At 45.7% G+C, this 26,796-nt stretch overlaps 1 protein-coding gene across 6 annotated transcripts in view; it reads left to right on the top strand.

Moving 5' to 3' along the window:
- Positions 1 to 26,796, top strand: part of LOC142954552 (protein NDRG3-like) — a 29,130-nt gene extending 2,334 nt beyond the window's left edge. Inside the window, exons 2-18 of one of the 6 annotated variants that reach the window (XM_076095640.1) lie at positions 8,014 to 8,126; positions 8,406 to 8,489; positions 10,688 to 10,720; positions 18,854 to 18,959; positions 19,081 to 19,201; positions 19,318 to 19,380; positions 19,476 to 19,536; positions 20,540 to 20,626; positions 22,341 to 22,397; positions 22,809 to 22,912; positions 23,230 to 23,295; positions 23,386 to 23,437; positions 23,526 to 23,573; positions 23,667 to 23,702; positions 23,791 to 23,842; positions 25,123 to 25,161; positions 25,695 to 26,796. In XM_076095640.1, coding sequence (XP_075951755.1) covers positions 8,433 to 8,489; positions 10,688 to 10,720; positions 18,854 to 18,959; positions 19,081 to 19,201; positions 19,318 to 19,380; positions 19,476 to 19,536; positions 20,540 to 20,626; positions 22,341 to 22,397; positions 22,809 to 22,912; positions 23,230 to 23,295; positions 23,386 to 23,437; positions 23,526 to 23,573; positions 23,667 to 23,702; positions 23,791 to 23,842; positions 25,123 to 25,161; positions 25,695 to 25,867 — 1,155 coding nt within the window. In that variant the 5' untranslated portion in view covers positions 8,014 to 8,126; positions 8,406 to 8,432 and the 3' untranslated portion in view covers positions 25,868 to 26,796. Of the gene's footprint in view, positions 1 to 8,013; positions 8,127 to 8,405; positions 8,490 to 10,687; positions 10,721 to 15,003; positions 15,326 to 18,853; positions 18,960 to 19,080; positions 19,202 to 19,317; positions 19,381 to 19,475; positions 19,537 to 20,539; positions 20,627 to 22,340; positions 22,398 to 22,808; positions 22,913 to 23,229; positions 23,296 to 23,385; positions 23,438 to 23,525; positions 23,574 to 23,666; positions 23,703 to 23,790; positions 23,843 to 24,082; positions 24,266 to 25,122; positions 25,162 to 25,694 lie in introns of those variants that run through there. The other 5 variants (XR_012955732.1, XM_076095639.1, XM_076095643.1 and 2 more) reach the window with 5 other exon arrangements.

Raw genomic sequence — 26,796 nt, 5'->3', positions numbered from 1 at the left:
CTGAAGGGACGGCTCTTGTCTGTCTCCATTTTCTTCATCAACATCGGCAATAAGATCAGCAGGTGGTGATGAGGAGAGGCAGAGAGAGCACAGGTGGTGAGCTTGTTGATCCAAAGTGTTTGGCTACGAGCCAAGCTGGACCTTTCGGACGCCCCGGACCGTCCTTCAGTGCCGCCGTTCCTTTAGGATCACTTTGTGTGTGACGTTCCTGCTCTCCACTGAGACGTTTGTCACAGATACAAATAAGCGAACGCACACTGAGCTCTCTCAAGCAGATCTCTTTACGCCGTCTTATTATAGATCATTTCATACTTGGCCGGCTTTAATGGTTTTGGGATCACCCGGGAAAGTTAAATGCTTTAGTGGTGGTTTATCGTGACCGAGCAAACGGCAGAGACGGTGCCCTGGTGGTTTGAAGACCCCCCCCCCCCCCTCCCCCCTGTGTTTCTACTCGGAAGCTTTTTCAAAATTCAGGCCGAGACAAACCCCAAAAGCCCCGAATCATCAAACGCTCACATTTCACTTGAAGAGATCGCGTCCCTGGTGAGAGCAGCTCAGCCCCGAGTCGTGACTTGTATATGTGATGTGTACGGGGTGTTGATGCATACGAGGGAGATAAATTATTGGTTATGCCTTTTTATGACTCATTTGATGCGTTATCGCTGCACCGAATGTTAATGAGAGCCGAGCAGTAAAGCATTGGTTGTTGTGATGAGGAGAGAATAGCTTTATGTAAATGATGGTGGAAAAGGTCATTTGATTTCAGAGGCAACAACAACCACCGTGTGTGTGTGTGTGTGTGTGTGTGTGTGTGTGTGTGTGTGTGTGTGTGTGTGTGTGTGTGTGTGTGTGTGTGTGTGTGTGTGTGTGTGTGTGTGTGTGTGTGTGTGTGTGTGTGTGTGTGTGTGTGTGTGTGTGTGTGTGTGTGGCGGGGGGGTTGCCAAGGACACCGCCAACCTCCACGTCGAGCATTCGTAAGATAAGTGGGATGCCAGAGAAGCCACCTCTGTGGGAGATCGAGTTGTCAGTAATCAGTCATTGAGACCACACGGATAACTCTGTTAGCAGAGGCCGTGTTCCTGTGAGGCAACAGGCCTCTCGGCACTGATTCACACACTGAAAACAAGCCGAGACGTGTTTCTATTCAGAGTGCTGGGTGGATCCGAGAGGTCTTCACTCGGGCTCTCATGTCTCCGTGGTGCGTTAATATTTTATGGAAGCGTTTCTTAAGTTTCCACCCCAGCTTGTTGAACGGGATTCTGTAGGTGTGTGTGAGAGATTGTTTGTGTGTGTGAGCTAGTGGCCGGGTTACACAGATGGCCTCTCTGCTGCCTCCACAGCTGCCCATCGGCCAGCCTGACCGCGGTCGACAGATCCTGGTGAGAGCCTCCAGCAGGACTCCGCTACTCTGGAAACTGCCCACTCACATTAACCAGCTGGGACCCCAGGACACTCAGACACAACCACAGACCCCAGGACACACACACACACACTCAGGCCCAAGGACACACACACACACACACACACACACGTAGCCCCCTTCTCGCACTTTTATCTTCCTCTTCGCTGTCTGCACAGCTAAGCCAGGCAGAGGAAATCCCCACAGACTGAGCGGCAGCTAGCCTAGCTTAGCGGAGTAGGGGCAGGTACTCTGTTAGCACCCCTGAGTGCAGGTCCGGCAGAAGCAGCCATTCAGTCTTATTTATAGCGGAGACCAGGAGGAGCCAGCAGAGGCTCATTCAGTCCTCTCACTTCTCTCTGACCCCTCACAGCAGATTTATCTCGACTCATCGGTCTCTCGGCGCCCCAGTGACTATATGTTGTTGTTTTACCTCATCCTCCATGCCTTCGTTTGTGTGAGACTTGTCTCTGCTAGTGTGTGTATTGATTTATTGATGATGTGTGTCATGTAGCTACAGCTATCTAAATTGCTGTCTGTATTGCCGCGTTCTCTTATTAGTTTATTTATTATCGTTTGAAAGGATCTGCTGTGGCAGCTCCCTTTTGGCTTTTATTTAGAGTCGAAGGAAAGATGAAAAACACAATTCACGTGTCTGTGTCTGCGCGTCCGCACGTGCAGGCCAAGCACAGAATTAATATATTTAATATATTGCTATTGTCCCCCCTTACAGCTTGTAATGTGGAGCCATTAGTATCTTTTTTTTAAAGCTGGATAATAATACATAAATGCGTAGTACTTTGTCTCTGATATCTTTATCCTGATGGATTATGAACAGCCAACGTGCCATAAAACAAATGGGTGACGTACGGTGACTTCATGCACTCTAAAACAAAAACACATAAGATTTAAAATTGACATGCAGCTCAGTGCAGGGACTAGTTCTTTTGCAGGAAGAGCAAATTCAACTCTGACTGTGTGGCTACAGTACAATGTACTGAGCAGAGGCCTTACATATCATACACATACAAAATTCATAACATATGACTACGCACACTTCCTTGTCTGATACGGGCTTAATGGATGAATTGAGTTTCCAGTTTGCTGGTCCGAAACATTACTTCACCAGTGGGGGAAATAATCTTGCTGTTGATCTCCGGATCAGCGCAGTAAATTTAGCATGCCGCTGGAAGATATGACAAACCCACCGTATTTAGGAAGCCACTCGGTCCTCGGCTGTGTGCGTTTTCATGAGCATGCTGATGATGCCGATAGATATGTGGTTATAAATCAGTTCAGCTCGATGGAACTCTTTAATCTCATAAGACCATTAGCAGATAAAGTGGCCCCTCGAGGAATAAGGTAATTCTTTAAAAGCCCTCGGAGAGTAATGGGTGGGGTCCTGCACTCAAGTTGCTTTGCAGGATTAGAGAGGTGTGTTCGTGTGTATACAGTATGTGTTACTGTGTGCGTGTGTATGTTGTGTTCTGAGACTGTGTGTGTCTATAGACTGTATATAAGAAGTGGACGTAGTCGGCATGATGTCACCCAATGGTTTGTGGCCATTGTGAGCGACCTGTATCGCCCTAAAACATATCCTGCTTTATATTCTGTTTGACTCTAAATGGACTATAAATGCTAAATGAACATCGGTCTTTATTGAAGAAGAATTGAAACTAGCGACTGAGACCATAAATTGATGTTTACAATGTTTACAGAGGTAATATATCAAGTGAGAAGTAGCATCATTTTCTCATAGACTTCTATACAACCAGAGGAGTCGCCCCCTGGTGGCCAGTAGAGAGAACGCAACTTTAAGGGACATCCTCATTGGCTTGGAGTTTGCCGCCTGGTCTTTAGATGGAGTTTGTGTGTCTGTTTACATGGCTGTCTGTTTGTGAGCGCCACAAAGGCTGACCCTAATCCTGGGTGAGTATAGAGGTCAGGGTTTGGGTTGTTGTAAAGGGGGGGGGGGGGGGGGGATCAGTGCAGTGGTAGTGGCTGCTATGTGCTAATGAGTGTCTTTGCTGATGAACCAGCTTTTTCCTCTCAGGCACACACAGAACAATTCAAGTGACGGACGATCAGTTCAGGATTTCCTCTGTTAAAAAAGATGCAGTTGTGCGGTTCATTAGACGCATGTTTTAAGAGACAAAGACGTGCACACCGTGAGAATATATCACTTCATGGTCATGGCATTGGCTTTGTGTGTCTTATACTTTCACAGCAGCACCCGCAATTTATTGTGTGTGAAGATATCTCGTGTCCCATCCCAAGTAAAACCTCTTCAACATCTTTATCACTTGCGTTGTGAGTTATAGCTGGCCACAGGCTCAGGATATTAAATGTGGGTCTGCCAAATAAGGGGACGAGTCAATTATAGTAATGCAGTATTTAGCATTCATTAGATCTCTTTAATCTCGGAAGGTTCAAAGACGGAGGTCGGTGTTCCGTTTCTCCTATTAATGGTCTTAAAATAGTTTTGCAGATTGAGTTGCTTATCTTTCTTTTGTCTTTTCAACGTTCATTTTTAGCTTTGTCTCATATTCAGCGGTCATCGACACACATCTGTGTGTACACGGCCGTTATGTGAACGTACAGCTGAGCAGCATCACGTCTTAAAAGTGTTTTCAGTTTGGTTTCAACAGCAGAGGTGGGTGTTGTTCCACATTTTGGATAAGAATAGACTATTTTGATAGAGTCATGACAGAAGAAGACATCAAGAGAAGTGTCTCATCGTGAAAAAGAGGAAGAAAAAGAAATCTCTGTCATCGTGTGTCAAGAGACTCGTGTAAGCTGTGAGGAGGATGATGGAGCCTCTGGAGAGCAGCTGCCATTTAATTAAGTAGACGTGAAGCTGTGTGCGAGTGTGTGTGCTTTCGGTGTATGTGCGCGTTCAGCTGTGTGTGTTTGCTGACAGTATCAGCAGGAGGTGATCTGTAGAACAAAACAGCAAACTCCAAAACAATCCGGTGTTACCCCGCCGCCTCTAGAGCAGAACAGAATCCAAGTATCCTGGTTGTTGTTCAACCGGACTTGTTTGCTAAACAAATAGACTTCCCTCTTCTAATTCTCTTACCAAACCGCCCCGGTTTAGAGCAGTAATCTGGAACTGAGACCCGTCACGGTTCATTAGCTTTACTCCGGCGGGGTTTGCTGCCTCCGCAGACTGTAAACTGTAAACAAAGGTTTGGCCTGGTTGCAAAAAAAAGTTGGAGGGGGAAAGAAATTTCTGATGACTAAAAGTCTCCCGAGGTCTGAGAGGAAGGCGTCACCGCACCGGTGACGGTGCAGGGGTTCGTTGTTTTCACCCGGTCTGTAGCTCTGACGAAGGGAGGACACAGAAGCGAGGGCTTTCTGAGTGGCTGGCCGGCGGCTGTTATTACTGGAATTCGTGCTGGCCTATTTTCTGTTGTGATATGAAGCCCGGTGAAGGGTCGATTGAAGACCGAGGACAGACGTGTGCGTGTGTGTGTTCCTCTGTAATAGTAACGGTCATTAGAATAATTTGGCTCCCAGAGAAAGCAGACGGGCGGAGGACAACCGGCTACTTCCTCTTGCTGGAATTGAATTTGCAATTAGCTGTGCCCCCAAAATCAAGGGCAGGATGTTCTGATTAACGCAGCCCATTAAGATGAGTCCTTCGGAGGCTTTGTAGCCCCGACTGAACCGGCTCCTTTTTCTCTAAGGACCATGTTTCATATGGTACAGTGGAGTTTATATCAGTGTTCTTCAAGTTTGGGCAACAGAAGGCTTATTTGGGAAAGGCACTGTTGGTCCGTTAAGACGTGTTCAGTCTAAAAATGCAGATTTTGGAGGACCCAAACCCCTTACATTTCGGACATCCAGCAATGCTCTCTCTGAACCGTCAACAAACATTCATTTAAATCTGAGCATTTTGCAGACTGATTTCAAGCTAGAAACCCTGCACCATGTCCTGTTTCACAGCTTCCATTAAGTGTTAAAATGACACTAGAAGTGACACAAATATATGTCTACATGGAAACCAAGCATACGCTCATTTTATCACACTTTCACAGTATTGTTTTATGTGGCAAATTGAGTTTAATATAAATATTAGCGGTAAACCTCTCCATGGAGACCCAGAGGTAGGTTAACATGAGGTCACTGTGGTGACATTCACCTAGGTCAACATGGAGCCCAAGAAGGAGGTCAGAGAGTCGGAGCACGGCCATGATGTGAATGATGAGGACCGAGAGGAGAAGGGGGGCCTAATTGAAAGGGCTAAAAGTAGGGTCAGCATCACAGCTGGGCTCTCAGTCGTCCATCATGCTGCCTGACGGGCCAAGGTGAGATGGAGATGGATAGATGAAGATGGGGAGAGAGTAGAGGAGGAAGAGGAGTAAAGGATGTGTTCATCGATCACTCTGCACCGTCTGCTGACATGGCAGCTACAGGGCTCCCTTTGTGTTGGCAGAGACACTGTATATCTTCAGTATAGGTGTCTGTGCCCACACATGCATGCATGCATGCACACCTGCACCTTAGCATTAAGCTAAAGGTGTGTCCTCTCTCTCCTGACAGCCATAGAGGCCGGATGATGATGTGTGCCAGCTAGACAGGGGAGAGGGAGGGATGCTAAATAACTTATCCGTTTATTAAGCTGACATACTTCAACACGTCTTTGCTGTAAGTCATTGTGTCAGAGTTGCAGACGCTTCAGTCTCCCAGAAGGCAGCGCTGACGCTAGGCTGCAGTGAAGGTTGACCTGTTGCTGCGTTGAAAGAAAGGGCCTCGCGTGGTTTGTGTTTGCTGACGATTGTTCAGCCTCCTCGTCCCTCGCTGCGTGGCATTATGAAGCACTGAGATGAACACTGTGTGGGGGAAATAGACCCGTAGAACAGATTCAGGGAAATCACGTGCGAGAGTCCATCATGCAATTCGCGTGTTACTCATTTGCAAGAGCGGGAGAGCCGAGTGAAACGGATTCTGACGTGAGAGCGATCCTGCTGTCGAGGCCAGAGGGACTTGTTCTCCATCATCGGCTCTCTTCTCCCGTCCCGATCCACGAATGGACTGGTGTGAATGTGGGACAAAAGCTCGCTGCACAGATTACAAACTGGAATTCCCCTTACTGTCATCTGGGACTACTTTTCACTTACCCACAAAGCTTTGCTGTCATATCTCGACATGACTGCATGGCTCATTTGAGTCCCTGTAATTGTCAGAGGGGGTAGTAAATGCTGCTGAAAGCGCATATTTTCGAGTTCTTCTCGTGTCTACCGCTATTTATTCCCCTCACCTCACATCTGTCCCCTCGGGGCTAGCCCGGCTTAGAATAAACATTGGGCAACCGGCTTTGTCTCTATGGCAACAGCTGCGCATGCTGGACGGTAGAGCGAGCGTGGAGTAGGAAGGGAAGGAGGTGGAGACGATGGCGCATGTTGCTAAATGGGATCTATTGTTAAATCAAGTGATTTTTGGTGCATTGGTTTAAAAGGGTGTCTGAGATCTGAGAGAGCCCAAAGGATTCAATGGTTTCAAGCGAGACCTGACCCCGTCGCTCTCTCTTAACACCTCGATTACCCGGCTAGGCTGTTTACAATTAAAGCAGCTTTGGCCTCCATCCCACTTACTGTGACAGCCTGAGGAAACGTTGGATTGATCCGGGCCAATACGCTCAATCCGCTCGAGCATGCAGAGTATTTGTTATTCTTTTTTTCCTCGGTTCACTTGTCTAAATATTATTTAGCTCCGCCATTGAGCCGGATTTGTCAGCAGGGGATTCTGCTGGGCATGTTTTCACTCCCCACTCGATGTTTTCTGCCTTTTTTTGTTTGTTTTTCATGTCATTTGAGGATTGTGCTCCACTGTACCCGTCTGCTCCCCTGGTTGTTTCCAGAGCAGGATGACCTCTGACGCGGTTCATGCATCAACAGACAGCTGTCTGCTCGGACCTTGTTCAGGAAATTAAAAGGATAAAACTGCTGGTAACACAGATATATGTGGCGTTACGTCATCGTTGCTGGTTCCGCTAGCATGATCGCTAACCAACCCTGAAGGTTATTTGATACCAGCGTCTCCAGGACGTTCCAGGGGGTCGGCTCCGACTCAGGAAGTGATCGCAACCGCTCCTCCGATTGGCTATTCCTCTGCTCAGTTTGCCCTTTTACTTCCTGTTTGTCTGTGCGTTATGTGCATCATTCTGTATCAAGGCTGTTTGTGGTGCGCTGCGGGCCGTTTTTGGCTTTGTCTTCCAGTCGTAAGCATTGACCTAAAAAAAGCAGACGCTCCATCTGCTGTTATGTGCAACATGAGACTCTCTCCTGGGCAGGTGGCAGGTAATTCAAAACCACTTCCTGTCCTCACCTTGAGGAAAGGCAGAAGAGGTGCCATTTCAGGGAAAGTGGGGGAGGGGGGGGAGACACTTTCGTCTGTCTGTGTTCTTGTTCAATAATTATGTGCAGGGACACACGGCTGGCTTCAAGGGGAAAACAAATGAGGTGGACTTTAGAGCTTCTTGTTAAACCTGCGCTGATCCATCTTTGTGTGTGTGTGTTTGCACACCACCTGTGTGGACTGGAAGTGTGACCTTTCCTGCAGAACTGATGAAGAACAGGCTCATGTGTCATCATGTACTGTACATATCGCAGGATGCCAATATGGAGTCAAGACGGCAAGGTTTCCAAGAGAAATGCTATCGGGGCTGACTTGTGACCTGCTGCCACCTCCTTCAGTCCCACACTGATCGATCAGTATCGGATAAGTAGGTTGTGTTGCCATCAACTGCACCTCGTACTGAATAGATTAGTCGATTAATTGTTTAGAACTGCTAAACATTTCCTGGTTCCTGTTTGTTATTTTTAGTTGTTTTATACCGTTGACTTTGATTCTGACATCTTGGACTTTGAGAAGTAGTGATGGGCATTTTTTTCCCCTTCAGAAGCTGCAAAACAATCCTCACAATGTAAAGTTTAGCTTTCCTGACTTCCGACGCTTGTTATCAGCACGTGATGTGTCTTCTCTCTTTTCTCTCCTTGGACAGAGTGGTTTACAGTGACGAGACAGGAAGATGGATGAGCTGCAGGACGTACAGCTGACCGAGATCAAGCCGCTGCTGACCAATAAGGTGAGTTGTGTGGGGGAGGAGGTCAGGAGCTGCTGAGGCAACAGGCACGCAACTCCTGCACCTGAACCAACATGCAGAACCACACATACAAACTAAACAGACACGTGGTGCACATTTAAAGTGACTGAGCACCCCATATGGTCCTCTCAGGCAAATGCATACGCTGAAAACTCTGCAGTCCTGTTCATCAAAGTGAATTATTCATATCCGCTTGACTGTGTCGAGTGGGGAAAGAAAAGAAGGGAGAGAGCAAGTCAAAAGGATAAAAAAACAAGGTTGTAGACTGAATGAGGCAAGAGAGTGGAAGAGACAGCATCTATAACACAAGACAGAGAGTCAGAAGAGACAGACAAGCAAGAATGAGGAGACATCAAAGGAGAAACTTAAAGAAAACTCATCTTTATTTTTAAGTGAGCGACGGCATAAAACAGAAGGAAGCCCAGTGGCAGATCAAAGCTCTTCCCATCCTCATCTGGCCTCCTCCTCCTCCTCCTCGTCTTCCTCTTCCCTGCTCCATCTCAACAGCTGATTAGCTGATTAGAAAGACTGTTTTGTTCTCTCCCCAGGCAACTGTCACAGACAGTCAGGAGGGTCCGGCGCCTCACAGGAGAAGTGAGCGGCGGAGTATCAGGTCTGAGGAGGAGGAGGAGGAGGAGGAGGAGGAGCAGCTGCATGCTGCGTATTGTAGATGCCTCATGTGACGAGTATAGTCCTAAAGAAAAAGATCTGAATGAAGGATAGCGATACTGACCTCTCACACCACCTAGTGGCCAGCTCTTTAAAGAGACCAACCAGGAGTCTGAAAAGCAGATGGAGATCATGACAATGATAACAGTGATGAAAGAGGATTCTCATTCTCTCTCTCTCTCTCTGATCCTTTGTAGAAGTGATGAGAACACATTCTGATTTCCACAACGATAATACATTTATGATGCAGCCAGGTACAAGTATGGCCTGCAGCAGCAAAGTAGCCACAGCAACAGTGAAAATCTCAGTTGGAATAAAAAAAGATTTACGATAATAAAACAAAGCAAAGTGTCTCCCCTTCTGGTGTCCACGTGGGACAATATGTATGGTAGTCAACAGCGAGAGGCATTTCAGAGAAATATTTTTCATGACCCTGTTTGTCAGTTCAAAAGATAATCTGTCACGTCAAGAGGGTTGTAGTTTGTCGTAGTACCATTTAGTTTAGTGAGCTACATCTCTGTACGTCACCAGCACCAACATGGCCGTTACCTTGGCTAGCTAGCTAGGTAGCTTAGCTACGCTCCGTGACTCGTTTTATTTCGTTTTATCAGCCATGAAGCAGAGGATTGAAACACATATTTTCACGGTCTTATACGTCAACACTTTTATGACAAAATGCATCTTTCTTGATGTGCAGGATTATCTTTTAAATTGTCAAACATCATGTATGTATGTGGGACTTTCTCACGTTTATAAAACTGCATTACAGCGATGGAATAGTGCAGACGTTTGGCCAGAAACACGTTTTTATTCCGTTTTCCGCTGCAGAGCTATTTCAGCAGGAAGAAGAAAGGGAGTGCTTCAAAGCCACCATCTGCCTCCCCACCAACATGTACCCTACTGGTCTGGCCCACTACTCAATCCCCAAAAGACTCTTCCTTTATCGTTGCTGCCCACTCTCACGTTTCTACCCGTCTATCCTGCAGCTTCCTGCTGCAACTGAGACGATACTCTCAGTAACACTGCTTCGACGTTACTCGTGTTACATGCATAAAGAGTGAAGTTATGATATTAAAAACTAAGTGGTAATGATGAGGATTTATGATGCATGGAAGAACACAATTGTTTCTCAAAAGCGCGAGGTTCAACCAGCAATAGATGGATCCGTAAACAACTAGATCTACATTTTAAAGCTGTAATGTGCGTCAGGTACAGCAGTCTGGTCACAGTTCTTTACCTGAATCCCTCGACTGAAATAAGGTGAAATCGAACAGACCAGACATGATTATAGGAGCATAATGCCAAATGTTGAACTCTAATTATCACGAATGATATTGGCAACCGTAAGTCATTAAGAGCTCTTAAAAACTTGGGACTAATGTATTCTATTTGTTCTCACATGAATATTTCTACAAGTACAAGTACAATAGATATTATTATTATTGGCTTTATGTGTATGGCATATAAGCCTATGCTATATTTTAACTCTCCTCTTTCACTTTGTCTTGCAGAATGCGCGCAACTTTCAGGATTTCGACTGCCAGGTGAGTGTTGCTCACTGCTCCTACACAAAGCCCGGACGGTTTGTTGCGTTAGTGGAAGGGGGTCGTTGCATTTGGACGTTGTTCCCATCCCCCCCCCTTCCACCACGGAACCCATTTATTTGTTTGCCCTACATCTGATCACATTCCTCACGGGCAAAATCCAGTTTTACCGCACACCAATGGTGAAAATATAGGTGTTTTTGGGGTATCTTCTAGGATAAATTGATGAGGGTCGTCCACCACACTGGCCATTAACTCAAGTCGAATGCATTTGTCGAACACATTTTTATGACACTGTTTGTCACTCGAATCCTGTTTCGAATCCTGTTTCGTGTCATTGTACTAGTCAGAGAGAAAGCACAAGGACACCACCCGAGTCTAAACAGACAACAATACTGAAGAGCGCGAGTTATTTGTTGGAATGTAGATTCTTGGCCAATAGCTTAATATCAGGAATTATGTTCAAGGCTTCTTTGTCTGGCATGGATGCATACTGAACTGTTACATTTATGGAATGTGGATCTTTTATACTGATATGAAAAGCCAACATCCAATCACATCGGTGGCCTATTTCTTTTATTTAGGGCAAGGAAGATTTAGAGATTAGCATGTTTGTCATTCGAAACACGAAGCATTAAGCGCAAGTCAACCCACTCTCTCTCCCCGTGTCACTCTGTACTGTCAAGCCCTGCAACAAAGCAAAATACCTCAAAGTAAACACACTTTTGGGAACTTGTGGTCTTTCTTGGAATCAGACCGTTTTTGTCTTCCTGTGTAGGGCTTTAGGAACAACGTGGTGAGTTGTGCCGTTGCCTCTAGAGACCCTCGCAGTGTGTCCTCTTCTAGTAAATGTCAGGGAGAGATGTCGCCTACAAGTGCATCGATTTCAGACCTCTTGTGTCAGCTAGTGTCTTCCACAGTTAGATTGTGGTCAGGTCATTTATGTGATAATGTAAGAATAATTATCACTCAAGGAAACGGAGTATCAGCCTTGAGTGGGTTCTGTTCCAGATGCCTTTCCTTTGATGTTTTTTTTTTGCCGGCCTTCTGCCTCTGCGCTGTGCAATCTTTTTCTTGCATGAGACTTCCCACAGGCAAGCACTCCCCACGCTGTGTTTCACAAGCATCATGGCCGCAAAGGGTTAAATCTTTCATCCCTCTCTCACTTTCTGCAGTCATGGCTGCTTCCAGCATCCCACCAGAGCTAAATATAGCTGCTGCAGGCAGAGGGGGGGGGGGGAGGAAAGCATGTTAGCTGGAGCAGGTGTGCTACATGCTCCAGTCCGGTCTGCTTTGTCACTAAAAACAATGAACACTCAGGTGCTCATATTTTCAGTGCATTTCAGTGTGTAGTGTTTCTTTCCATACATCCTCTTCTGATTCAGTTCAGCTGCTGCAGCTGCACTTAAAGGAAAGACGTGTTCCAGGATTTGTCCCAGTGGTATCGAGGGTTGCGTGTATTTGACCTTATTTCCATGGCAGCCATTTTGACCTCACACGGTCAGTCTTGAAGAGATGATTAAGACACATCCGGGTATTTGTAAAAAAAAAAGTCCATTTAAATAACGCTACTTCAACACTTAAGTGATAACTTGATAGATATAATATATAATGATAATAGGCCTTAGAGGTGTTATGAGTAACGGCAGAGCTTTTTCCTACAAGTCAAAATTTATGATGTGAAAAAAAAACAGGAATTTCTATTTATATCTCGTGCGTTTTTGTGTTCAAGTGGAGGACGAGGCTCGTCTTGCTGCTTTCAGATGAACTGACATAAGCTCCATTCTGATGTTATAAAAAAAAAAAGCCAGTTATAAAAAGGTCCGTCATTTTTCCTGACTCCCAGTTTAATAATACAAGAACAGCCGGAGCCCACATGCAGTATACGGCATTAGCAGCAGACTCCCTATGAATATATAGTACGCGTGTTGGGGGAGGGCGTCCTCACCGCTACACCGTCACTCTGAGCACTGATGTGACATTCCAGCAGCTGGAGGACAAATCCAGCTGCTCTCCTCTTTGACTGGTACTACAGCGCCTGCCACAGGTGGTTCCTGGGTACTGCAACGGTCACAGCCAACACTGTCTGCACCTGCAGGAGGAGAGAGAGAGAGCGAGAGAGGCGCTGGTGGTGGTGGTGGTGGTGGTGGTGAGGTGGGGTCAGAGAGGAGAAGCCGGAGGGTGTGGTGCTGCAGTCTTGTGTCTCTTAAGCTGCTCACATCACTGAGGGGAGGAAGGTGTGAGTCAGCCTCACCCACCCATGAACACTGACTCACCTCGTGGAAATGGCCGACTGTACATTTTGAAAATAGAACATCTTAGTTGGTTGATGGTGTTGGCTGTGGGGAGATGCATCCATTGAATATGGATGCATGTGATGTTTCGTGAGCTCATAATTGTCATTATTAGATCGTAATATTTGATAGTAATCACTCACTAGGTTTCACATTTTGTGATTTTGATTCTACTTCTTCTCTTATTCATTCTAACACCAATACTAGAAGAAACTGTCTGCTGCCAGGTCACGTCTTTGGCTTTTTAAATCACCGTCTCATTGCGCTCAGCAGAGGGCGCCATAAGTCTGTCCGCTGTGTGGCTGGAGGACGATGTTCTCATGTGATGTGTTTATCGTCCGCTGTGCTTCTCTCGGTGTTGATCGTCTGTTTCAGGAATGTAGAGTAGTGCACAGGTGTTGCTCAGTCACCATCTTAGAAGAGGATAGAGTTGACCATGTAATGTAACACGCTGTGTCGTGTCATGTGCTCGACGGTTTAATACCAAATGTTTCCCCTGAGCTTGTGCGTTTTTATAATATGCTCGGACATAAAACCTTAGACGCTGGCTGTGTCGATGCAAAGCTCTGCATTCAGGTGAGCTCTGCAGACCAGAGTGTCTCTCCTCTGACTGCAGTGTCCTGCTGAGACATGACTCAGTGTGTGTGACACAAACCGGCTCTGTCGAGGAAAGGCTAGAAACATAAGTTCAGTCACGACACATCATCTCCATGAGCCGATGTGACGAATCACATGTCCACCATAATCTGGCATAACATCACTGCGTACGTACAATTAGTCATGTTCTCGCCACAATCTGGCTTGAAGGAGACTACTGATGCTCCTCTCTTGTGGCATCCTTTTGTACAGACCATATGTGTATTTTTCATACCTGTGTTATATTATTTGTCTAAACCGTACGTCGAGTTATTTATTTCTCGTAATGTGCAGACACTGCATGTTGTGTCAGTGGCACCCTCTGTGTGTTAGATCAGGAAACATTTAGAGGAGAAACATCAGCACACCACCAGACACGCTGCAACAAAGACGAACCAATGAAGCGCCCCTTCTCTCCTTAACCCCGCCCACTCTGTGCTGCTTGCATGTGTGCCATTGGCTGCACAGAGCAGCCTGTCTGAAACAAAGGCGTGAGGCCAAGCACTGCTGGCAGAGGAGAGTAGGAAAAAACAGAGATCAATAAACTACGAGGATCAAATGCTTCAGAGGCAGGTTTAGAAGAAATGGATCCTCTCATGTAGGGTCGTCAATGTAAATAAAAATAGTTCATTGTGGGTTTATTTTCTGGTAAGCCGAGAACGTAACGAGGGTTATCGTCTGAATGTCAACACACGATGAGCCGACATTTGCTGCAAAGCTATTTTTGTGTACATCAGACTGCTGCAGTTCACGCTCGTCCTGCTGGGTAACTATCTGTCAAATAGAAGTTATTAACCGGGTCTTATTGTTGGGTATTCATGTTGAGGTGTTTCTAGTGTGGATGCCAAGGTCACTCAGTCGTCTGCCTCAGCAAGGTGAGGCCAAAGTGAACCTCGAGACAATTGTTGCTAAAGTCTCAGTGACCAGCAGCCATTTTGCTGATGCAAAACACCGTCCAGGTCAGCCTCCTCTCTCCTCACTTCATCAGTATCACGCTGTGACGTCAGCAGCCTGCCCATTTTTACAGGACTGCCTCTGCATCGTTTGCACCCCTTCACCTCCTCTTCATCGCGCCCCCCCCCCCCACTCTGCCTCCCACTCTCCCCCCCTTCCTTCTCTCTTTTCTCCTCTAAGCCCCACCCTCTCCCTCTACCCACCTGACCCTCCGCAGTCCAATTAGATGCACCGGTGGCTGGATGTACGTACGCGCTGTGACTACTAAAGCTCAAACTGCAGTCTCACTCTCCTCCCCCTCGGTCTCTTTTCCTGCTCTCTTTCCCACCTCGTGTCTCTCTCTCTCTCTCTCTCTCTCTCTCTCTCTCTCTCTCTCTCTCGTTCTCTCTGCATCTTATCCAGCCCCCCTTCTTCTGCTTTCCATTCAGATTGTTTACCCATCTCCTCCTCACTCCGCTGCGTCTTTCTCCTCCCTCTCTTCTTGGTTCTTCCTTGTCGCTGCTGCTCTAGCCTCATCACCCTACATCCCTCCCTTTCCTACCAGCGCTCCCGCCTTCCTCCTCTTCCTCCTCCTCCTCCTTCTCCTCCTCCTCCTTTTTGGAGATCTTCAAAGCTGCCCAGCACACACTTGCACATAGCATAACACACTCCTCTCCTGCGTGGGAAAAACATGTCAGCTATTCTGGACCTGGACCAGATTGCATGCTCAGGGAATGGAGCGGTGAGTGACAAATGCATCTTGCCTGCCTTGACACACCTGGCTGGGTCCATGCAGCAGGGGCTGCTGGTTGAGATTAGGGTTTGGAGGTTGTTGTGCAGTTTCCCCCAAAGAAGGTGACAGCAGCTGGCTCGAGGAAGGGAAAAGCTGGTGTGGGTCTTTTCCTGGCTTTGCTTGTCACCACCTTCACTTTGGGGTGTGTGTGTGTGTGTGTGTGTGTGTGTGTGTGTGTGTGTGTGTGTGTGTGTGTGTGTGTGTGTGTGTGTGTGTGTGTGTGTGTGTGTGTGTGTGTGTGTGTGTGTGTGTGTGTGTGTGTGTGTGTGTGTGTGTGTGTGTGTGTGTGTGTGTGTGTGTGTGTGTGTGTGTGACAGACACAGTGCCCATGTGTGCAGTCTGCTCAGCCTAAACATGCTGAGGGTGCAGTGGTGGATTTTAATGTGGTGATATGAAAGATGCATGTGTGCAGTGCTTACGGTAATCTGCAGATGCCACAACCAAAATGATGCGTACGTGTGTGTCAGTGCACGGCTGTCCTATCAGCACGATTGTTGGTACTTGTGTGTTTTTTTTAGGATGCATGTTTCTGAACATCTCAAATGTGTAGCTGTTTGTGTTTATGCATATAACTGCAGGAATGTTTTTGCCTGTGGATGGTGCATAGTGCTAGCATTGTGTTCCTTATTCTGTTATCACTGAAAATAGGGAGGTCACCCCTTCCCTACAGAGACTTGAGTTTGTAGTTTCAACCCACTGCTTCAATGACACACATGCTTACTGTATGCGGGCTGTGTTTGTGTCAAAGGAGAGCGGGGCGGGGGGGGGGGGGGGGGGGCACGTACCTGGGATGATCCCACTGGAGAACATGCATACGAGACGTGGATGTGCTTGTGTATACATTACATCCATTTGCAGGCTGTTGGGTGGTTCTTGCCCTGTAATGCTGCTCTCAGGGGTGATGGATGTCGTTCCCGGCAGGGCGTGAAAAACAGGGAGGGGGAGGAGGGATTGATAAGAGAGGGATTGCGGGAAGAGGAACAGCATGACATACTGCTCTCCTTTTTCTTTTCTTTTTTCACCTCCCTCACCCAAACCCAAGTGCTTACCTCCATGTTTGCCCCGGTCAACCTCCTGGAGCCTCCTCAAAGCACAAACCCCTACTCAGTATTCCAGTCTCATCTACAACACACACACACACACACACACACACATACACTTATTGTCCAACTAACCAAAGATGAAGAGGGGTTGCTGCCATTGCAGTGCTCTCCCTGTTTTTTTTCTTTCTCCCCCTCTAGCTGTCCAGGCTAGCAGCCCCACCCTATGTATGTTTTTCTTGAGATGCTGCTGTGTGTACATAAATACCAATATGTGTGTCTGCAAAAGAGGCAGCGCTCCCCGATCAATAAGCTTTTAAACTATGCCAAGAGCTAAATGGATAAATTAAAAAGTCCTCTCCCTCACTCCCTTTCCCACAGCCCCTTTTCTCCACGATTCTCCACCCTTGTTTGTGCCAGGACTTGGCTGGAGAGGCACGATGAATTGAAGCAAAGCGCCCCTTCTGTTTCAAGGCACATACCTCTGTTAGTCCTACAGGACTCCCTCCCCCTGTGTCACTCTGTCCCTGCTCGCTTTTCACGCTCCATTTCCTCTCATCCACTTCCAGACTCCCCTTCCCTTGTGCTATCCATCTCTACATCTTCTTACTTGATGTCTTCACCTTTTTCTGTTACTGGTGGGGCGTACACGCCTGCTTCCTCCGTACACACACACACGACAGAAGGGAGGCGTTTGCACAAATGTGTTTTTGCCTTTTTACTTCGCGCAAAGCCTCCATTTCTAGACCGAGTGTCCTTGACTCTGTCCTTGTCTAATAAAGAAAGAAATCGGCAGCAACACAGCCATCATGAGATTCCTCAGTCTATAACTGGTTATTGCCCCCCAAAAAACACACACACCAGGCCGAGGTTTCAGAATCATTTTGTTATCTGTGAAAAGGCCTCCGATAAACGCAAGGCTTCCTGTCAGCAGGAGACTTTCTTCTGGGTTTATTCTATTTCCTGTTGGGAGGTTATATCACGGTATCGGCAGACTGTAGCACACAGTCAGTGACGGTGGCTCTGTGTGCATAGCTTTCATGTTTTATGTGACTAACACCCACACGCATGAAAATATCTCATTCTGGTACTGACTAGATGTGATGTTTTTTTTACAGATTGCAGATGCAAATTACTGCAGCCTTGTCCTTGAGAATATACCTCTGAAGGGACTGTGACACATATCCGTCAGACAAAATGTCTGCAGTGGAACCAGTCAGAGTCACAGCCTCTGTGTCTGTCTGCCATAACCTGTGTGTGTGTGTCTCTCGTCCGCCCAGGCTCGTTCTCTTTCATTATTGATGACCACTGGGCCTTGAGACCAGGCAGGCGCTGGGCCCCACCCAGGCTGTCCTGCTAGGAGCAGTACACACACACACACACACACACACACACAGAGCTGCGCCATGCACACCCTCGTATGCAGCACCAAGGCATGCTGACCTTGGGAATGTATGTGTATGTGTGTGACTCTATGATTCTGGAAACTGACTTTACTTACTGTATATGTCATCACTTCCTGATTTTGCCACAACATTCACGAGAGCCTCTGATTATTTTTGCCATGTCATCTTTTAACTAATTCCCCCGATTTATCTTAATCACATTTCCGTGTCTTCAAGTCAAATTAGGTGTCAGTTGAAAATGACCCGAAAGCCATTTAATGTGCTTTCAGTTGCACTGAAGCACTGTGATATACTGACGTAGGGCGTCCTTGTGCTCGATAAAGAAATATATTCAAAAGGAAGCGATGGAGAGAGAATGAGGCTGGTGTGACTTCGTTGAATTTTAATGGGTCTTTCTGCAAAGACAGTCATTTTTGCAAAGTCATGCTTATGAAAGCGCTGTGCGTCTCAGGCCCTAGGATAAAAGAAAAGGACTCGTTTCACAGACGGCCCATTCTGTGCTTTGTTTGTCCAGGGGAACGAGGAATGTGTGGTGGAGAAGAGGAGCATGCTCTGCATCCCCAATCTGAGATCATGTTGTGGTCATTGGGTGTACTTTACAAAATATGTGTCTCCTGTGTCTGATTGTTGTGTCCAAGCTTAGTTCAGGCATTTCATAATATTTATTGTTTCTGTCTTTTTTTTTTTTCTTCTTCTTTTTTATGGCATAAATTGCTGTAATTGTTCTGAGTTTGTGTCTGTTGTGGCTTTGTGCTTGGCTGAGATAATGTTAATGTTTAGAGGGAAACGCCCACACAATATAATACATATTCCACTGCTGATAAAACTCCACAAAACTATATCAGGCTTGAGCTACAAAGATGTAATTGTTGTTTAAACGTGATAAGATTGGCCACAGACAGACGACACACACGTCACATTAAAGTAGTGCAACATTAGGTATTTTACCTAAAACACACCATGTATTGTTCCATCAGTCCTAAACAGTTATCTCTTCTTCTTCTTCTTCTTCTTCTTCTCTGTGGCTGCAGGAGCATGACATAGAGACTCCCCATGGCGTTCTTCACGTGACGATGAGAGGCGTTCCAAAGGGCAACAAGCCCGTCATCCTCACCTATCACGACATCGGCCTCAACCGTGAGTCCGCCAAAAATAGAGTCATCGATGCACAATGTCCTGGATGTTTTAGTCTGTGCAGTCACACACATACAGGTCCTCCACAGAGTTTAAACCCCTGAACTGTTGGCACCTTTTCCAGACAAATCGTGCTTCAACACCCTGTTCAACTATGAGGACATGCAGGAGATCATGCAGCACTTTGCAGTGGTTCACGTGGACGCGCCCGGCCAGCAGGAGGGTGCTCCTCCCTTCCCCAGCGGGTGCGTGTCAGACTGTGTTTGAATTCATGATAAACTCAGTTTCTCTGGTTGATTCAAACATGAGGAAATCACCCCGTACTAACACAAGGAATCACATGCCTTTCATCTTTCTCCAGGTATCGCTACCCGACCATGGACGAGTTGGCTGAAATGCTGCCCTCCGTGATGACTCAGCTCAAGTCAGTGGCTCCCGTGTTGCCAGCCGATCAATGATAATGTGTTTGGATTAACTATTCACGTCCAGTCCCACGGTTAACCAGTGCTTTCTCCGCAGGGTCAACAGTGTGATCGCCATCGGCGTGGGAGCGGGAGCGTACATCCTCAGCCGCTTTGCGGTGAGTCCCCGTCTGTACCAGAACGTCGACACTTTCAACCCCCATTATTTCTTTCTAATCTGACCCCCCCCCCCGACCTCTCGGCTTCGCCTGTAATAATTAAAGGTTTTCAGGGCCACACAGCTTGTTACGCTGAACATTAAAGCCTCCCATCAAGCCCACACAGGGCTTCAGCTTTCTCCACAGTCTGCTGCATACGCTGCCGGTCCCCAAATGATGAATCCCCTCGGTGATTCTCCTTTTCAGTTGCTTACATCTTGTTTCCGCACTCAGCTCAGTGGGGCTAAAATAAGCCCGATGTGTGTACAGCAGAGCAGAAAGATGAATAATGGAGAGAGAGAAGATGGTGGTCAGGGGTAAAACAGGGAAGGTGTAGGGGTTAGCAGTCACATTCCCAGCCTCCTTATGGAGAGTCTGCTCTGGTTTGGAATTAATGAAGAAAATTTATTCTGAATTGCATTTTCTCTAACCGGCTTGGAACGAAATGAGTTTACCTTTGATGGATTTATAGCAGCTGTTGCTGCATTGCATTTGCATCACATTGAAAGCAGCAGCCGCAGTATTCCCTCAACATCGGACAGGATGGATCTTAGATTTCCCCTGACGCCCTCTTGTCTGTCTTCAAGCAATTACAAAATCGTGGACCCTTAATTTAAAGGCCCAGGATTCCATCTTCAGTGTTTCATATCTTCATTTAAAGCAACAGAAATGCTTCACTTTTTACCACCAAAACACTGCAGTGGTTTTATCCGATATCTGCAATGTTCAGGGAATACGCAAAATCCTGAGCAAAACATTTCAAAACTTTTAATTGTGAAGATGTAGCTACTGATAGGCGCGATTCCTTTAGTTCACTGGATCAGACCGAACCACGCTGTAGGTTTGAAGAGTGAAAACTGAAAGTTGTGAGCACAGCACGCATCATGCTCGATGTCTTATTGGTCAAAGTGTCCACTAGTTGTCCATATGGAGTTGGGACTGACGTGTGTTCCTCTCCTCTCAGCTGAACAACCCGACCCTGGTGGAGGGGCTGGTTCTGATCAACGTGGACCCATGTGCTGAAGGCTGGATCGACTGGGCAGCCTCAAAGGTCAGTGTTACCGCTGCAGCACAGAACGTCCTCTGAAGCTATTTCTTAAATAATTAACCGGCCATTTTGAGTTCAGTTTCCAGCCATTTGTCAGGCTGTTATTAATGAATGCCTTTTGTAGTTCAACCACTTTCCTGCTCATGCTCTTTACTATTACCGGACTATTTTAAGCTCACGGTTGTTGAGTTTATTCCAGTCTATTCTATATGATGAGATTATTAGTAATAAAATCATGGAGGCTGACACCAAGTCTTCAATACCAACGATATATTTGATAAATAGAATTATATTTATTTAGAATATTTTGGTGAATAGAATATTGTTTTGAAGAGATTTAAAAATGATAAGTGTGAGATTTGTAAGCGTTGATTAATGGCATTAAAACTACATTCGGCAGGGACTCTAATGTAGTTTCTAATCTCAATAACAGCTCTCCCTCCAAAGTTAATCAAAACTAAGCTTTACTCAAATGCATTTTGATCAGTTTCAGTCAATCAAAGACAAATATATACGGAGGCCTAGCGATGCCTTCCAAAGACACGGCTGTACCAACGTCTCCACAGACTGGTAGCGTGTGCTACTAAACCTTATGTTGGTTAAAACCAAGATAGAGAAAGAGTCATTAAGCCGACAAATAAATTCATACATAAGATTTCTGAAAACAGTTTGAAAAGTATTGACTCCTGCAGCCACGAACATTTCACTGGCTCTACTCCATCTCCGTCTCTTTAGGAATATTCTCATGGCGTCATTATAAGCTACTTCAAGTCTCTGTCACCTTCTTTTTTTTTTTTTTTTGTAGTTAGACCAGAAGTGTAGAGTGTTGTACAATATGCTCTGAACAGAGATATCTGTACACGTACCAAACATGCGTCACAGAGTCTTTGCTCGTGCATACATCCTACGACATTGCCTCGAAATGTCATTATCATCGGTCATGTGTTCTGTTATAAAATGACCAAGATACTTTACTTCATCACAGACACCAAGATCGTTATCAGACAATTCGAAGTAGACATTTGTCCTCTCTGGCTCTACAGATCAAGATAGCACTCTTACTGGCATTGTATTTGATGTCATGCTCCACACCATAGACAGTTTACTTGCATAGTCTGGTGAACATACCAGTGAGCCAGAATTCTCACAATGTATTTGGGGACAACTCTTTGGCTCAGTTTAAAAAACAGTTTGATTTTGAGTAGAATAATTTGCTTACAAGTGCAATACTGTCGTGTCTGTCGTGTTCACTTTAATGCTGTGAACTGTACATTGTTGTGTGTGTACTGCACAAGGTTGTTCAGGGGAGAACATTGTTTGGCCCGTTATTGTGGCACACAGTCATGGAACCACGATGTGTCCCATACAGATCAAAATCCCCACATTTCATCTGTTCTCTTGTTATTTGGCTCAACAAGCCAAATATATAAAAAACAATGATAGAGAGGAGACATCCTCTGCTTTTTTTTTTTTACAGATTTTTTCTTTAATGACGGTATGTGCCACTACACCTACTAGGTCTAAAAGTCAAATATGACTTCTTTGTGTATTTGCGTCCTTTATAAAAGTCAAAATCAAACATTAGAGCTGTCAGTGCATCCACTACATGTAAACACAGACATGCTTGTACAGCCATAACCATGAGGTTACTGCGTAAATAGAACAAAGTCTGCTCTTGTTTCTGTCTTGACGTGATGCGTCTTCCTCTCGTGTGCAGCTGTCTGGATGGACCAGTGATTTGGTGGATATCATCATGTCTCACCACTTCAGCACTGTGAGTTCCTCCTGCAGTACATTACTCACCATGTGCTCATTTTTTGTCATTTCTGTTTCTGCTAAATAGTGATGGTGACCTTTTTCTATTGACGATGTGAGACAGAACCTCAAGAGGCTTTTCTTGATTTCCCTGGGTACCATTTACCTCATCTCGCTCTTATAACAATTTACTAATTATTCTATTTCTGTCCTCCTGGATATATCGACTGGTAGATTGTGACACGGAGATTACAGACTCTGAGTTAATAACTGCCGTGCTGAAGCTAAGCCAACTGTATATACTAATCCCACGGTTTGTCTGGATGACTGATGGTTCACGTGCACATTCACTACATGCTGCTTAACTGCCCTTTATGTCGGCTCTCCCTCTTATTTCATTTGAACTCATCTGTTTTTCTCTGCTCACCAGGACGAGCTGACAGATAACACGGAGCTGATCCAGAGCTACCGCCTCCACATCACCCAAGACATCAACCAGGACAACCTGGCCCTCTTCTGTGGCTCCTACCAATAGTATGAAGCAATACATTAGTACACACTGTACATGCATAGCTTTGTAAGCAGCGATTTCCCCTCAGTTGTTGTGTTCTTGATCGCATTTATAGGTACAGTGGAGGCATGTAAATTCTGCTTCCAGTATCAAAACTTGTAGAAAGCCAGATCTGAATATAGAAAGAAGCAATGCATCAAACACTACAAAGGACGAGGGTATAATAATAAATTCTGAGGTTCACAAAAAATCCGGATTCCTGCCAAGTCGCCTTACATTTTAGCCGGATCGCATTGTTTCTGCTCCTCTAACTAAATCATAATTTGTCTCCCTGCACCAGCCGTCGGGACCTGGAGATCGAGAGGCCAATCGTAGGTCTGAACGAGGCTACAGTTAACACATTAACGTAGGTTCTGAGGCTAAGAACACTCTGATGAACATTTGTCTCTTGAGTGCTCTTGAGAATATTTAAACCTCGTGTTCTCTTCCCATCCAGCTGCCCTGCGTTGTTGGTGGTCGGTGACACGTCCCCCGCTGTGGAGGCTGTGGTGAGTTACACTCCGTCATCTCAGCAACAGAAGGGTCTTTGGGAAGCGTTTTTTGAGCTCAGTAGTAACTCTCCTGTTCATGTTTCAGGTGGAGTGCAACTCCAGGTTAAATCCAGTCAAGACCACACTGCTGAAGGTGAAGCTTTTTGCATTTCTTGATGAATAAAATATATGATATTTCTTTTGACTGAACAAAGAAGTTAATAATGAGACGGATCTTTTTCTCCAGATGGCTGATTGTGGAGGCTTGCCACAAGTTGTGCAGGTTTGTTTTTAAGGTTCTAGGTTTAGTCATTTAGCAACTTCCTTTGTCTAAATTATCTTCTAACTTTGATAACTTTATCTGTTCACAGCCAGGGAAACTTGCCGAGGCCTTCAAGTACTTTGTTCAGGGAATGGGCTACAGTAAGTACACATGCTCACATGTGTTTAGCTACTTCTGGTTTGTCAGTAAAAACATCTAAATATGAAATAATACCAGTTCAAACTAGTTGACTCTATACTGAATGTCCAAGAATTGTTTACAGGCTCAAACCTTTCGGGGTGACGTGCTTGTGGTCGAGGTTTGTCTGTTTTTCACAGAACTTCCTGTTGACGTGAGTGCAATGACAACAGTAACTTAAACGAGGATTGTTTTCACTACAGTCTCCCAAAGAGCTGTTGCTAAACACCCCTGCTGACGGGGGGTTGGACTGTGGCCAGCAGTGCATGAAAAGACACAGTTCTTTGTCAGCCAGGTCACGGAGAGGCAGCCCGAGCGCCTCAGAGGATGCTAACGCCATTTCCTCTCTGCTCTTTGCAGTGTGTGGTCCCCACAACCCTCAGTAGGTGAGGTGTGAGTGCTTCTAGCATGACTGAAATGACAGTGGCACTCGAGATATGCTGAACAGCAATTCACGTCCTGTTCAGCTGGAAGTGGGCGTCAAAAAAATACCCTTTTGTTTTGCCTTGTGTGATTTTTCTTTTCTATCCAGACCTGTTTAATGGTGCAGTCTCTTTCTAGAGAGACTCGTACTTAAACAGACCTCCAGGTCACTCATCTGCAAAGAAAAACGACACATTTCTGCCACTGACTTTCAGATGCACCCACCAGCCTCTATGGATGGATGAAATCGTTGCTCTGGGCATACAGATGACGCCTGTCTCTGTGTATGTGTGTGTGTGTCTGTGTGTGTGTTTCTGTCACGCTAATTCTCTTCTGCTCTCTCCCGTTCCCAAACCCTTCACCGTGGGAGGCACCCCCGGGTGTAGCCAGTATGTCAGTGCCTCAGTGTTGCTATAAAGGCCACCGAGTCCCCCTGTTGAGTAAATGCCACTGCAGGATTAAAACTGATTAAAAAAGAGTGCTTTCACGCAGAGAAAGTGTGGAAAATAAATCTCAAACACCTCAGTGTGTTTCTGAAAGCTGCTTTTCCGTCATTAACACGTTGCCGCAGTGTGAAAAGCAAAAGACAAACAGCCAAAGAGTACAGGAAATTAAGATTCTAGTTTGCACACATGCTATGATTTCTTACCTGTTGTTGGTAGCAAACAGCTTTTTTTCTTCTGTCCTCAATGACCACAAGCTGCGACGGATTTTCAGCTTTAATCAGAAATGCACTGAGGTGGAATAAAGCAACATTAGAGCTATCGTTTCAACATGTCTCTCCATTCTTCTTCCTTCCTTCTCTAATCATTGCTTACAGTTCCCTACGTTCTTCTCAGTCACCTGAGCAACGATTCAGGTATCTGGTTTTTGAGCAACAGTCAGACTAGAACGCTTTAAAACCCGCTGGCCTCGTATTTCTGCACAGTGGATGAATGTCAATGTATGCAGAAATTCTCCAGAGAGCACTGGCTCATTTTGGTATTCAACAGCAGCTCGGTGTGGTGGACACAGTCACAGTACTAAACACAGTGAGATCGTTCTGCATACATTCATCTCCCTGCAGGAGTTCACTTTGTCCCGTTAGCATGGATTCTGTCCTCGGTGTCCTATTTTGTTGCATGACAAGCTTCCTCGGTCACTTCAGTTGGATTGCTGTGTTCTGCTGTTGCACTGCTTTTTCATGTTGTTGTGCTTCCAACAGTGGACACACACGCAATGATTTTCTGTTTCCATATTTTGTTTATTTTATTAGTCTTAGTTTTTGAGAATTGTTTGCATGGTGCGCACTTCTGTTGTTGTGTCCGAGTGTTCCCACACTGCACTGAGTCTCCTGCGCCGTGTGAGTGGAATATTAATGCGCGTCTCTCTTCTTTTTTTTTTTTTTTGCAGTGGCGTCAGTAGGAATGACTCGTCTGGCTCGCTCACGCACCGCCTCCTCCTCCAGCATCACCTCCATGGACAGCAGCCGCAGCCGCAACAACCATAACAGCCTGCTGGAGGGCAGCGTCACCGGGGCCTTGGACAACCAGGCCGGACCCCAGACCATGGAGGTCTCCTGCTAAGCTCCGCCCTCTGCACATTCCCATAGTAACTTATGTGCCCTCTCTTTCTCTCTCCCCCCCCCCCCCCTCCCTCTCTCTCTCTCTCACCGCTCCTAAGCTACTCAACGCCAGGAGGATCTGTAATAAACTATGTGATTAGAGAAGATGTAATAAATATATTAACAGATGCATATTATTAAATATTGAATATTTAATACAGTGTCACATTCTTACTAGAAACTATAACCATGTTCAAATGTGTTGCGTATTCAAATGTTTAAACCATTATTATTGACTGTCCAACCCCAACCCCTTCTATTTATTTTTTTTTCACATCGTCTTTGATTTGAATGTCTTCACACACACACACACACTATAGAAATGCTCCATGTGTTCAAAATAACATTCATTGCAAGGTACAACACTTTTACTATTCTAGCTGGTCTCGCCTGTTGTGATCTCTAAACATTGATTTTGAGTCACTATCTTTGTTTTAATCCCAAACTTGCTGCAATGCGAGGCCGATTTAGTCACAAAGTATACAGAGAGATCACGGAACCTGCTGTAGCTGCAGATATGTAGGTAAAGTGATATATGTAAGAACCATCGCAGACTGTAGCACAATGTCAGTAACACTAAACTACAGCTGTGGTGAGAGCTGCTTTTTGAACAACGTGAAAGAGCGTTCAGTGTAAAGTCACGTACCGGTGTGTCAACTCCTTCACTTCACACACATTAGTTTATTTTCTATTATTTTTGTGTCCGAGCTCGTCTACTTTTCTTTCTGCTTTGTGTTGGATGCTTTTGTTCAGTTGAATAGATTATTCAGTGATTGTTTTAACAACCTGCAACAAGTGGGTTCTGAAGTGAAAAGTACGAGTCCCTTCACTGAGGGACTGTCTGCTGATTCAACTCATTTATATTACGACTGAATAAAAGCTACAACATGA

This window comes from Anarhichas minor, unplaced genomic scaffold (assembly GCF_050575085.1).
Source record: "Anarhichas minor isolate MPS153535 unplaced genomic scaffold, ASM5057508v1 ptg000021l, whole genome shotgun sequence".
In the NCBI taxonomy this organism is placed as follows: domain Eukaryota; kingdom Metazoa; phylum Chordata; class Actinopteri; order Perciformes; family Anarhichadidae; genus Anarhichas; species Anarhichas minor.
Note: the sequence above shows the minus strand (reverse complement) of the source record. Positions and strands in the feature narration are given on the sequence as shown.